This window comes from Netta rufina (assembly GCF_964035555.1).
Source record: "Netta rufina genome assembly, chromosome: 7".
NCBI classification, from domain to species: domain Eukaryota; kingdom Metazoa; phylum Chordata; class Aves; order Anseriformes; family Anatidae; genus Netta; species Netta rufina.
The window spans coordinates 19,882,960-19,895,717 of record NC_140130.1 but is presented as its reverse complement, the minus strand read 5'-3'; the positions used below and the strand labels follow the sequence as shown (position 1 = coordinate 19,895,717).

Genomic DNA, 12,758 nt, shown 5'->3' with positions numbered 1-12,758 from the left:
TTTTCCTCCCTTTCTTCACTAGTGAAATTTTCTTCTCTTTTTCTTTCCCCAACCCCCTAGTCTGTTCTGCTGCCTTCCTTTTTAGGCAACCAGAGGCTGTTATTGCAAAAATAACAAAGGAAAATGCTTCTCTCTGTTGTAACTTGTTCTGTCAGTCTCCCGTAAGCTGCTGTTCTCACGTTTACCTCACTGGGTTGGGTTTCTGAAGACAATTGTTTCATGCTACCACGTAGAAAGCACTTAAAGGAAATGTAGCTTAAGAAAGCGAGATAGCTACGTTTTAAGTTAAATATTAACTAGAATTAAACGAGCTCAAGAGCATTTCAAGTGAGGTTAACTTGTTGGGCTGGTGAACAAGAAAGAACTCAAGCAGTGAAGAATAGGCATGGGAATACTCTATTCAGAGGTACGTGACCATTTTCTGCACAGTAACTGAAGCTATTGGAGCTGTGGATATACAGTAGTCCTGTGGTTGTTTTTTTTTTTTTTTTTTCCTTTCATGTCCTCACATACACAGGCTTAAAACCATGGAAGTTCTTTTCCTTTGGAAATGCTGTGCTTTGGCTATTACAAATTGCAAAAGTACTGTTTGTAGGAGCAAAGAAAGTGCAATAACCAGTGTAAGTGTTGTGACTTCACAAAGAAAGTATGTGTTTGTTCAACATTTTTTTGCTGTTCTGCGTTAATATCAGAGAGATTCTGAGCAGTGTGTAATTAAGGACTGCAAGCAGACTCCTCGGCTTATGTTGAATACAAATAATAAAGGTAGTATCTAAGGAAACCCCCTGCCCCAGGACTGCTTTAGGAATGTGATTTAAAAAAAAAATTAAAAAAAATAGCTCTTTATGGGTTTATCCTCAGACTATTGTCCATTTAGCACAACTCTGGATTTCAGCATAGGTGCTACCTAGACTTACTAGTTGTTTTATAACCTTTCCATTTGTGCACTTAGAAACAAACGAAAGTTTCAGTTCTTTTTGATTGTGAATACAGTGAGTTGTACTGCTGTTTATCTTCCTGGAGATAACATCAGATAGCTGCTCCTTTAAAAGGTTACATTTTGATGCTGAAAGCCACCCTTTTATTTTTAAAAGGCTATTCAATGAAATTAAACATCTTCTCCTCTTTCAGTATTATAGAAAGCTTGAATCTGTGCATTCATATGTTGATAGGCTGAGTAGATTGAGTCTTATTCTGAAAGTATTTGTTTCCTCTTTCCAGTTCTACTACTCTGAGATAGTACTATACAAGAAACCAGTCATCTAGCTGAATTAAAGTGGTGTTTAGAGAATGCTCAAATGCTGTCTCTATCTTCCATGCTTATTAATTAATAATTTCATATGGTTTGTTATCCCTCCTTTAATTTTTTTTTTTGAGTGAGAGGTAATTTGCTTGGTAAAAGCAAATCATTTACACCTGATAAAAATCTACACAAGTGCAAATAAGAAAGTCCAAGTTTTATTTGCTGAGAAGTATGGAAGGGATGATAGTACATTCCTCAGCATCCCGAATATGATTTAGACTTTCCTGTTAAGTTCATAGCATGCCTCTGCATGAATTTTAGCACACAGGAAGACTTTGGATTGATTCAGAATATCTGGATGTTATGAAGTGACTCCATTTTTGTCTAAACAGCTGGTGTCTGATGTAACTTTGGTAATCCCTTGCAGTTCTTGAAGGAGAAGGCAATTATCACCTGAAATTATTGTTCCAGTTGCAAGACCAGCTTTACCTTTAGCTTCTTCTCTAGTGGCTGAATGCTTTGTCCTTAGTGCTTTGCCTCACACTTTTATGTCATGTTTGGTAGAATTTGCTGAATATCTGGTATCTTACCACTACCTCAGCAAATCTAAGCAGAGGAAAATACAAGAAGCTCTGAAAACAAACCAGGAAATTCACATGTGGCAATTCATCTGAATCTGAGCAAACTACCAGGTCCTGATTTCAGACATATGACCCATAATTGATTCTATAAATAAACAATTCCATAGAGGCATTGTCCTTCTATCTGACATCTAATGTTTTTTACTTTCACCCCTTATCTGGTGATCTTGTACTGAGTGATTTTAAACATTAAAATCCTTGTCTGTCCTATGACTACTTCTCACCTTTCCTGTAGCCTCAGATACCGAACAATGCAATCCTCTTCTAAAGGGCTCGTAAAATGTGTTTGTATAACGAGAGATTCTGATCTAGCTATAGAGCTTTTGCTTAAAAGTCCATATTCAGCTTTTCTTTGAACACCTGACTTGGGTGACCATCAGTCATTGCCATGTGTAATCCTCAACCCCAGATTTCATAATAACCATACAGGCAGGCTCTTGCACAGCATTGTGTCTGTGGCTGGTTCTTCCTGCAGAGCACTGAAAGCTCTCTGGAGATGCCAATGTCCTTGAGTGCCCCTTGGTGGCTGCTCCCAAGCTGAGTTAGCTTGCTGTCAGCCTTGTATCCACACAGCCAGGTTTTGAAGAGCTGCCAGGTCCCCCTTCTTTCACCTCCCACACAGCACGGTCCCCAGTGCCTGCCCTTTGTTCTCTTCAGTCGGGCAGAGCTGTGTGCTCTGTCCATGGAGGGTCTGAGGCAGTTCCTGGTTTGCCCCGATCCTGCAGCAGGGAAAGGGCGCCCCTGGTGAGGGTGGGATGAGTTTGGTGTTGGGATTCTGTGTTCTCTGGCCTTCTATCATATGTTTTGTGCAGCTGCTAGGTTCTGGTGTGCAGCTTGTGTCAGTGTAGGTGGTGCTGCAGGAAGGTGCGAGCAGAAGTGAGGGGCTTTGCTGTGAGACCGTTCAAAGAGGTGCTCACTTCGTCTTTACCTGAGCTCAAATTGTTGGTCCTGCTCCCTGCCTTTCAGACCTGGAGCTCTTGTTTGTATCTTGTTTGTGCTTTGTGTAAAGCCATGTCTCCTCAGCGTACTACGCTGAGGAGCTACGCTGAGGAGTAGGGCTAGGCCTCTGCTGAGCTCTCTTGTGTGCTCAGGTCACTGGGAGCTGACAAGTAATGTGGTGTAGGGGAGAGCCATGGACTGCAAACCTCTCCAGAAACTGTGAGCTCAGTTCCCACTGATATTTTCCTCATTTTTTTTTTCTCTTCTCTTCTCTTCTCTTCTCTTCTCTTCTCTTCTCTTCTCTTCTCTTCTCTCTTCTCTTCTCTTCTCTTCTCTTTCTCTTCTCTTCTCTTCTCTTCTCTTCTCTTCTCTTCTCTTCTCTTCTCTTCTCTTCTCTTCTCTTCTCTTCTCTTCTCTTCTCTTTCTCTTCTCTTCTCTTCTCTTCTCTTCTCTTCTCTTCTCTTCTCTTCTCTTCTCTTCTCTTCTCTTCTCTTCTCTTCTCTTCTCTTCTCTTCTCTTCTCTTCTCTTCTCTTCTCTTCTCTTCTCTTCTCTTCTCTTCTCTTCTCTTCTCTTCTCTTCTCTTCTCTTCTCTTCTCTTCTCTTCTCTTCTCTTCTCTTCTCTTCTCTTCTCTTCTCTTCTCTTCTCTTCTCTTCTCTCTGAGATCACTGGCCTTAGTATCTCATGTGCCTAAAGAGAGGCCATAGACTTATATCTGTCCTCCAGTTGGCAGTGCATCTATAACAAGGAAACTGTGTTGATTCTTCTGGCTGTTATACCCTTCTGGGCAAGGGCAAGAGCTATTTGAGACTTCTGCTGTCATAGTCCTGCACTTCTCCACAGCTGAGTCAGTCTCAGTCCAAGTTGTGAATCTTGGATTCTTCTGATACTGCCTCCCAGTTGCTCTGAGTATGTATCGTGTGATTTTTTTTTCCCTCTTATGCATGATTGATGGACAGCTAACAGTAATAGAGTAACCATAACATCAGAAGCTGGTTGTTTAGCTGCACCACTACTGAGACAGGCTTCCTACACTGTGGAAATCTGGGTGAGGGCTTCCTGACTTACAGTCTCTCCTTGCTTTTCTGTAGACATGAAATGTGTTTTCTAGGGCTTAACATGGAATCTACTGTCTGTACATTACGTTGTCAGAACTCTGTAGTTGCCTCAGTGCTCTTTGTTTGTTTAGACTGTGATAAAGGATAAGAAATAATAAACAATAATAAATAAATAAAAAATAAATAAAACAATAAACCAATGTATTATTAAATATAGTATTGAATCAAAATATTATTAAAATAAATTAGTAAATAAATAATGAATTATAAATAATAAATCCATAAATAAAATGAAAAAGGATAAGAAAGAAAAACTGTAGGTAATTTTTAAAGAAAAGACCTGTTTGAAAATATAAATAAGCTGAATGTTTTTTAATGTGAGAAAAATTAAGCTAACAACTGGAGGGGGTGGGGAAGTGGCTCAGTGTTCAGGGCTAGGTCTTGTAGCATATTTAGACTGTGATAAAGGGAAGATGAGAAGGAAAAACTGCTGGTGATATTTAGAAATGCCCTATCCTGGAAAATGATGAAGAACCCCGGTACAGAAGAAAAAAGAAAAGAAAGAAAACTCTTCCTTTTGAATGGAGAACTTCAAATGTTACCAGTCTGCCAGACTTCCCACTGTTGGGCTGTGTTAGGATACTAGAAACTCAAAGCATTCTTGTTATTCTCAGCTTCATTTGCTGTGTGTCATCTCTTACCACCATCTTCTGGAAGTCACCTAGAATTACAACCTCTGTCAGAAATGCTTGGCAGTTTCGTAGCATGTGCAAGTAAAAGCCAGGATGGGCAGTACAAATGTCTTAGTGAATCATATCGGTTGATGAATATTATCTTCTCTTTTCAGCCCATTTGCCAAGCAGCGTATAATAATGATTTCAATGAAGTTCAGCTCCTTTTGGATAAAAACAGCAATTACGTGAATATCCAGGACAGCTTTGGTGGAGATACCCCTTTAATTTGTGCATGCAAACAGGGAAACAACAGAATAGTTAGCTATCTTCTAAAAAGAAATGCTGATGTCAACCTCAGAAACAAGGTAAGTGGCCACAGACTCGCCCTTTGCACTGACTGCTCTTTAAGACTCTTGGAGTACATGTGTGTGAACATTGCCAGTACTTCCAAACCTTACTTTTGATTCCAGCTGAGGCATGTCTAACCCCTAAATTGTAATTCAATAAACCTTTATGTTTCTTTTTATCTCCTCACTTATTTTCCTGACTTGCCAATGCACACAGGATACAATAAACATTGCCAACCTGAAATTCTTTCTATGTTCATGATCCCAGTTTAGGTAATACTGCATGGCATCCCCAGTATATTCTGCCTGCAGCAATTATTTGCATTTGTCCTACACTCCAGCTTATTTCTGTTCCTTCTGTTCCTCTGTTTTTTTTTTTTTTTTTTTTTTTTTTTTTTTTTTTTTTTTTAATTCATCCTAGTAAAAAGGAAGTTCTGAAGGACAGCCTGTCCATTTTTCTTACAGCATGTCCATTTTGGGCCATGATGTAACACCATAACCTAGTTTGTAAGACTCCAGTTTGAGGAACTGTAGGGTGTTTAACATGAGTGTTCTTTAACACCCAAGTCAACAGCTCTGCCCTTTACTAGCTCTGGTACATGCAATACTCAAAGATTTTGAAACTCTGTTCTCACTGAGAGTCTGCTAGGGGTCTTGCTATTTCCTCTGTGTGTATCTCTACGTGACATTGAGCTCTTACAAGTCTCTGCAGCCAAGTTTGCAGACATACTTTTGGAATCCTTTGGATCCCACATCCTTCTTTCATGTGGAGTCCAGTTTTCACGGGTCTTTACGAGTTAAATGTGCTACCACTTGAAGGAAGCAAAATGCATGTGCCAGTTTCTGCTTGAAAATCAGAGAACTATTTATAGTAGATAACCTGGGGAAAAAAAAAAAAAAGAAAAAAAAAAAAAAGATTGTGAAATATAAAAGGATCGAGTATTGTCAGTATTAAACAAATATAATCAGATCAGTGAATCTGATACTAATCAGAGTTATTTTGTATTTAGAAGGACCGCACTTGTCTGCATTATGCTGTGAGAAAACGGTTTACCTTCCTTGACTATGTGCTCATCATAATACTCATGCCAGTTTTGCTTATTGGATATCTTCTCATGGTGAGTCTGGAGGAAAGCAGAAAAGCCCCGATATCTTTACATTTCCCCTTATAACCTTTCTTATGGTGATATTTTAGGCCAGGAATGCTTACAGAATGCTCTCTTTGAAACAAGAACTGATGGAGAGCAATGGAAGAAGCAGTGTTTTTGCTACAAGTGTAACTGTTGAAGTGGCAGAATTGTATCACTGCATCAGTTTGGCATTTGTAGAAGCCAGACAATTTTATTATTGTTATTATTTTTTAAGGAAAAACAGTATCTGCCAACATCTACTTAATCATGTATGCAGATGAACTGTCTCACTGTGTTATTCTTTTCCTTGCACCAAACAGATCTCAAAAACTAAGCAGAATGAAAACCTGATCAAGATGTTGCTTAGGGCTGGAGCTGATGTTAATGCTACAGACTTTGTAAGTGGGATTATACAAACGTAAATATGGCTCATATGCATAAAATGTTACTAAAAGCAAACTTCAGAGTCTTCTGGCTATAAAATACTGCTTCCAGAGTAGGACCAGGGACTGAACTGATTTTGATGTAAAAGGAAGATTCAGTTTTTCACATTGACACTTTGGCAGGAGTTTTGTAATGTACACAGCTAATTCTCCACTGACAGCTCAGTGCAGCTTTCTGATCAAGCTTATTATTTTCTTAGCTTTAGAGCCAGAACAACAGTTGTTACAAACACAGCATCTAAAAACCAATGTGATGTTGTTGGATGTGCACTTTTACTTTTTACTTTAGACTATTATAATTGACTATCTGCTTCTTCACTGCTGTGGTATGTACCCCTGGAGGGAATGATTTTCTGTTTTTTTGTTTGTTTGTTTGTTTGTTTTAACTTTGTCAGTCCCTTTCTGACCAAAGTCTCTTAGAAGAGAATCCAGGCCAGCTGGGTCAAAATACTGATGTATTAAATACCTGATCCTATAAAGATTCTAGTAATATAAGGATCTGGGTTTATCACCATTTAAGAGTTCTTGGACTGGAGTAGATACATGGGCAAAGGTCATGTCCCAGTGCTAGACCCTGTGTCTTTTCTTGGTTTTCAGAGTGCATTGATCTACCACGTGTAATGTCTGTGTTGACTAGTCTCCTTGGGTGTGGCAAAGAGCTCCTCTCCTCTAAGGTAGAAAAGGAGAAACCACAATTTCACCAGCAATCAAATTATAAAACACTTAAGCAATACTGTTTGCTCAAACTTAAGACATAGTTGTTGAGCAAAAGATTATGGAATCCTTTGAAATAAGTAAAGAACTATTGGCTTCCTGATAAAAGGTATCAGATTTGTTTTAGCAACTACATCTGAGGAGAGGAACGATTTTTTATTTTCCTGTTGTTCTTATGAGAATGTATTTTACTGTGTTGTGCATTGGGAAATGAGATACGTTTTTAATGCATTTAGTTATTAGGGGAAAAATGATAAGGCATAGAGTAAAATTGATAGAATTAACAAAGATCTAATAAAGAAGTGATAAAAATAAAATTCTTCTGCTACTGTTTCCCTTCAGTCTGGTAGCACAGCCCTTCACTATGCTTGTGAAATGAAAAACCAGGCAGTCATTCCTCTGCTTCTTGAAGCTAATGCAGATGCCTCTGTAAAGAATCAGGTAAGACAGTGGAGTTAATAACTGTATTTCCTTATCAAGAGGGTGAATAATTACGTTGTAGGCCTTGGTTGGTGTACAGCAGTTAAAAAAACAAAACAAAACAAAACAAAAAAAGACAACAAAAGGTGCACAGCTTCTTGGCATCAGACTTGTTTGCTGTGGGGGTATAATACAATATTTGCCCGTTTGCCTTCATTGGCAAGACCAACTTTAAAGTCCACATTCTTCACTGTCAGATTTCTTCCATTCAAAACTGCCTAGATGTTCAGTGGATTGGCAGATCTCTTAGCTGTCTTTAGAATACCTCAGCCTAACTCATAGCTGTGATACATTTGTTCCTAAGATGCAGGCTGCAGGGAAGTATTAAGAGCCCTCCTAGGTGCTTTGTTGAGCACCATTCTTCTGAAAGGAGCTAAGTCAAGCAGCTGCTGTCCTCAGAGAAGCTCAAACATTGTCCCAAGAGATATTGGGAATACCTGTACTGCTCAGCTGAGATGAGCGAACTTCTGCCTGTATAGATCTTGAAATCAGCTCTGCAGTGTCTTTGGACATTAGCCCCAGGAAACAGTGGATTGGCTATCACTACCTAAGTGGGGGCAAGGACTCTGTCCCTGACTTTAGCAAGACTAGTATTAGACCTGGTATGTTGGTGTTTATCATATTACAATGTATTTCATCTGTTTCTTTCAGGATGGGGAGACTCCTTTAGATATTGCAAGAAGATTACAGTTCAGCAACATTGAAAGCATGCTAAGGAAAACTTCCTAGTGCTGGATGGGGTGCTATCAAGGACTCTCGAACATGCAGAAAATTACCCCATCTGGCAATCCACCTCTCACAACTGCAGGAGTCCTGCGGAGGACTGCGGTCTGGTACTTGATAGAGTTTTGGTCCAAATCGACCTGTTCTTTGCTGCAGACTTTGACTGTTTTTTATGTGACTTGTCAGTACCCCCAAGGCTGTGTGGGTTGAAAGGAGTTCATTTGCTTCTACTAAGCTGTGAATGACTACAATAATGGTCAAAATATTGCCCTTCGCATCTGCTCCCCCAGTTTTACTGCTTGACTTGCACAGACAAGCAAGTCAATGGTAAGACTTCTGTAAACCTAAACATTGCACATGATTGGCAGCTGATGGAGTAATAAAATATCCTTTAGTGTGTGTTACTGGTTCTTTAGGGGATATGCTTGACAACTGAACAGTATACCACAGCAGCTTATATAAGGTCTGGCACCCTTCCTCTTAGTATTTCTTTTCCAACAATGGAAATGACTTGTCAAACAGATCTCTCTGTTCTACCTCCTTCCATCTCTGCTACAAATTTCACACACCTTGTTGCTGTGAGGGAAGTTTTATCTTCTCTTTTCTCAGATAAGAAAGAGCAAGAAGAGATTAAGTTGTTGAAGTCCACAAACAAAGCCAGTTCCCAGGTTGCTTTAATGCATTAATAAATAACAATGAAAATATGTTAGTCTCAGAAGAGAAGCAAGTGTCTAGACTGACTACCTTTCCAATATAAACAGTTTACTAATAGAAAATAAATCAATAATTGAAATGCTGATGATGGGAGCCAGATGTGTCATTCCCAGGGGACTAGACAGGATAGTATGTTTTTAAAAGTGGTGCACACAGCAGAGGATGCACATACCAAAACAATAATAATAAATTCATGTTTCTTCTCTTGCATATATGAAGGCAGTAGAAAACCAGCAGTCGTAAATGATTTGTAAATGTGGCCTGGCACTTTGCGATTTAATAACGTACTAGTAAAGCGGAATCTCTCCTTTCAAACACTGCTGTATCTTGCTTCCTTGGTCTAATGGATCTTTGTTTTTATTGGCAGTTTTGACCATTTTCTGTAAGCTGTCATAAGTTTAGAAAATAAGTGCCATGATCAACACTGCTAAGGCCTCTAGACTATATGTATGAGCAAGTTAGCATGTGTTTTCCATGTTGCAGAAAGCCGGTGTATTTTTCAGTGTACTTGTCCTATTGGATACTGATTCCAGCTGCAGAGGGTCTTGATTGAGCAATATGGGGTCAAGGCCCCACACAGAAACACCTGGGAAATAAACTACCCTGTCTGAGCCTATAGCTATATATAATATATATATGGTGGCTATACCATTTTGGGTATAGCCTGGGGACAGTATCTACCAGATCAACTTGTAGGTCAGTAGATATGAGGCACTTGTTTGGATAGCATGGATTTAGTATGGATTTAGCTGCTATCTCTTTGGGCTGGAAGGGAAAACTGTTGACTGTTTTCCTATACTGAAGAAATTTTGTGAATACAGAATGATCAAGACATAGTATTATGTAAAAGTCAAAGCTGAAAGCCCAGAGTGCTTTCAGCAACTCAATTGACAGTGTCAAGAATACTATATGGGGAGGAAGCTGTATTGCTTGGAGTGCAGCTTGCCTGATGCATCTGCATCTCCTCATTCCTCAGCTGCCACCTATGGTCTTTTTTTTTGGGGTGTTTAGAGTGTATGAACAAAGCCTTGGGTGATGTGTGATCATAGAAGGCAGGAGGAAACTGGGATGAGTCCAAAAAGAAAAGGCTGACACAGTTCTTCTGAGGTTGTTTTCCTTGGTATTTGGAAGTCATTGATTGTCTCCTCAGACTCTTATGAGTTAAAATAATCTTGTTGGTCATGACAATGTTGGTAAACATGAAGAGGGGAAAAAGAAAAAAAAAAAAAAGCTAAGCTCTCTGGCAAGTGGATAAATTATTTAATTTAAACAAAGGTGAGTTGTTCTTTAACAGACAGATGAGCAAATCCCATTTTTGTGTCTTCATGGGATAATGGTGCTGTGGGATACATAAGATACACAAGAAAATCAGTCTTGTACTAATAAAAGCTGTCTAAATTAAGTGATCCCTGAAGAGTAGGCCCAAATATATTTGTGTTTTCAGTTTTCATTCCCATACACATTAACCTTCTTAGGAAGATGATGGTCACAACAACATAATGTAAAACCTCAGACTTTGTGGAAAGCAAGAAACAAACAAGTACATGTGAACACCTATTGTGGTATTCATTATGCATGTCTGTGTGTTTCTCTTTTCCCCTTATCACCAAATAAAATTTTTGGAAGTTTATACTAAATGAATCAACACTCTACATGTGGTTTCAAAGGTATTTTATTATTAGTTCAATGATTTTCTGATACATTCTCTCAGTCGCATCAAGACCCCAGATGAAATCAAGATGTCCCCACTCAGGAAAGTGCTTATGGTAACAGAGATTAGTAATCTGAGAAAGTAGCTTTGCAATGTCTTTTGGACCTGCAAATTTGTCTTGTCCGCCACTCCAAACAGCAATGGGTGTGCTTATCCTCTCTATGTTGTATACAGGAGGAGTAGGCTGCAAGAAAGGGAGGAGACCTTAGTGCATACTGTTATATCAGAAACTGTGTTTAGAGAAAGGATGCTGTGCAGACATCTCTCTGTTTCCCTTCTGCACTCACTCCAGGAAAACAGCAAGGGTCAAGCTGCCCCTCAGTTATGTTTATGTCCCTAGCCCTGGTCCCCACCTACTCTGGAAGGGAACGATCCATCCTATTTCTAAACATTTCTGAAATGCAAGGCAAGAAATTGTCCTGGAGTTTGACATTTGTTCGTGCTGTTCAGAGGTGGGCATAAGGAAAGAGCAATGTTTCTGTTTATCATGGAAGGGCTGTGGAGCTTATTCGTGTGCATACTTAGCATGAGTACTTTAACTTTTGCTGGGGCAACAGTTGGTCTTAGTTGTTTTGTTTGTGACTTACTGTGACTTGTTACTTAACAATATTGCCTTACCTGCTTGTGACAACCATATTGCCTTACCTGGTTGTATTTCTTCATGTTTTCCTTTGAGCCATAGTCATAAGCCTGGAATTGGCCTGCCTCTGATATCTGTGAATATTTTAACAAAGATAAAATGAAAGTGTTAGTGATAAGAGACAGAGCAGAGTGCAGGAGGTATTTTCTTCCCTGTGATTGACCCAAGGCTCAGATGGTGGCTTGTGGCTTCCTCCTACCCCTTCCTCCAGTTTCAGGTTTCCACAGGTACTGAGGATGGGTCGTAGGATGAGAGGCTTTATTGCCTTTGCGCTTGCTAGTGTTCTCTCCTGATCCTCAACTATCACCCTTGTTATGTTTTGTTTTTAAAGTGCTGTTTGACTAAGTTAACTAAGGTGGTGTTCCCGTTTGTGATGCGGAGTTGTGCTCAGTTTTCACCTTGGTGGGAGGGCCAGGCTGTCTAGTACCTGTCATGGCTCTTAGTGGCTATCTAGTGTAGCTTATGATTTCTCCTCCCCTCCTCCCACAACTTGTTGTTTTGTGTGTCAGCAGTGTCTGGTCTGCTGACAGTAGTGGTCACATTTCCAGTGCCTCTGTAATTGTTAGAGAATTTGGCTATATGTAATTTGTGCTCTGACAGCAGTTTTGAGGAGGGACATTAGACATATGGCCTTTTGAGCTTCTCTTGTCTAGAAGACATGCCATATGCCCTGTAGGACTGAGGAGTGAAGAAGTGTATACATATCTGTTGTGTTTTTATTGTTCTTTTATTTTATTTTTCCACAAACCTGACACGTAATTTCATTTTTAAGTGACTGTGTAATACATGGTGAGAGAACGCCAGTATCTCACTTGGATTTTGTGGTTTAGAAAATCTTGACTTCAAGGCTTAAGTAGTTGGGAATGTGCTAGAAATATACTTGGTATATCATTGTTTTTGCTGTTTTCTTCTATAGTATCTGTGTTTACTTTCTAGCCACTTGACTTTGTTAGAGGTTGACAAAATAGGCTGCAAAGCCACTGACTGTCAATGGTTTGGTCCTCATTTCCTGGCTCTGGGTGGATGTATCCCGAGTGACCTACTGTCAGGAATTTTTGTCAGAGGATGCACACAGATATTTTACACCATCATGTTTGTAGAAACGGGGGATCTGTCTAGAGGATATGTGCAGATGGATCCTGACTCAGTGTGTGAGTTACCTTGGAGGCATGCAGTGATGTGCTTCTGCTCTGGAGCTTTTTTGCCCTGGTCTGATTCAGAGGACAAGCAGAAAAGAGCTCAGATCTGCCCGTGTATAAGTAGAAGCCCACCTTTAAAGAATTGGAATCCAGGAGATGGACA

General features: G+C 39.6%; 2 protein-coding genes across 3 annotated transcripts in view; one reads left to right on the top strand and one right to left on the bottom strand.

The window, feature by feature from the left end:
• Positions 1–266: 266 nt before the first annotated feature.
• On the top strand, positions 267–9,275 carry ANKRD22 (ankyrin repeat domain 22; the record flags this gene model as incomplete). 2 transcript variants are annotated; one of them, XM_084289872.1, is made up of 6 exons in its annotated part: positions 267–406; positions 4,728–4,919; positions 5,912–6,019; positions 6,352–6,429; positions 7,531–7,629; positions 8,320–9,275. In XM_084289872.1, 6 exons carry the CDS (start codon positions 386–388, stop codon positions 8,395–8,397), a joined length of 576 nt encoding a protein of 191 aa, XP_084145998.1. In that variant the 3' UTR covers positions 8,398–9,275. The 2 variants fall into 2 exon arrangements, with proteins under 2 accessions (XP_084145998.1, XP_084145997.1); XM_084289871.1 differs by lacking the exon at positions 267–406 and having other exon boundaries at positions 4,704–4,919.
• Positions 9,276–10,766: 1,491 nt separating this feature from the next.
• The window catches only part of LOC311211454 (lipase member K-like), a gene marked incomplete at both ends in the record, with an annotated part of 28,601 nt that continues 26,609 nt past the window's right edge, over positions 10,767–12,758 (bottom strand). Inside the window, 2 exon segments of the mRNA XM_084290187.1 lie at positions 10,767–11,000; positions 11,462–11,530. Of these exon segments, the coding sequence (XP_084146313.1) occupies positions 10,767–11,000; positions 11,462–11,530 (303 nt within the window).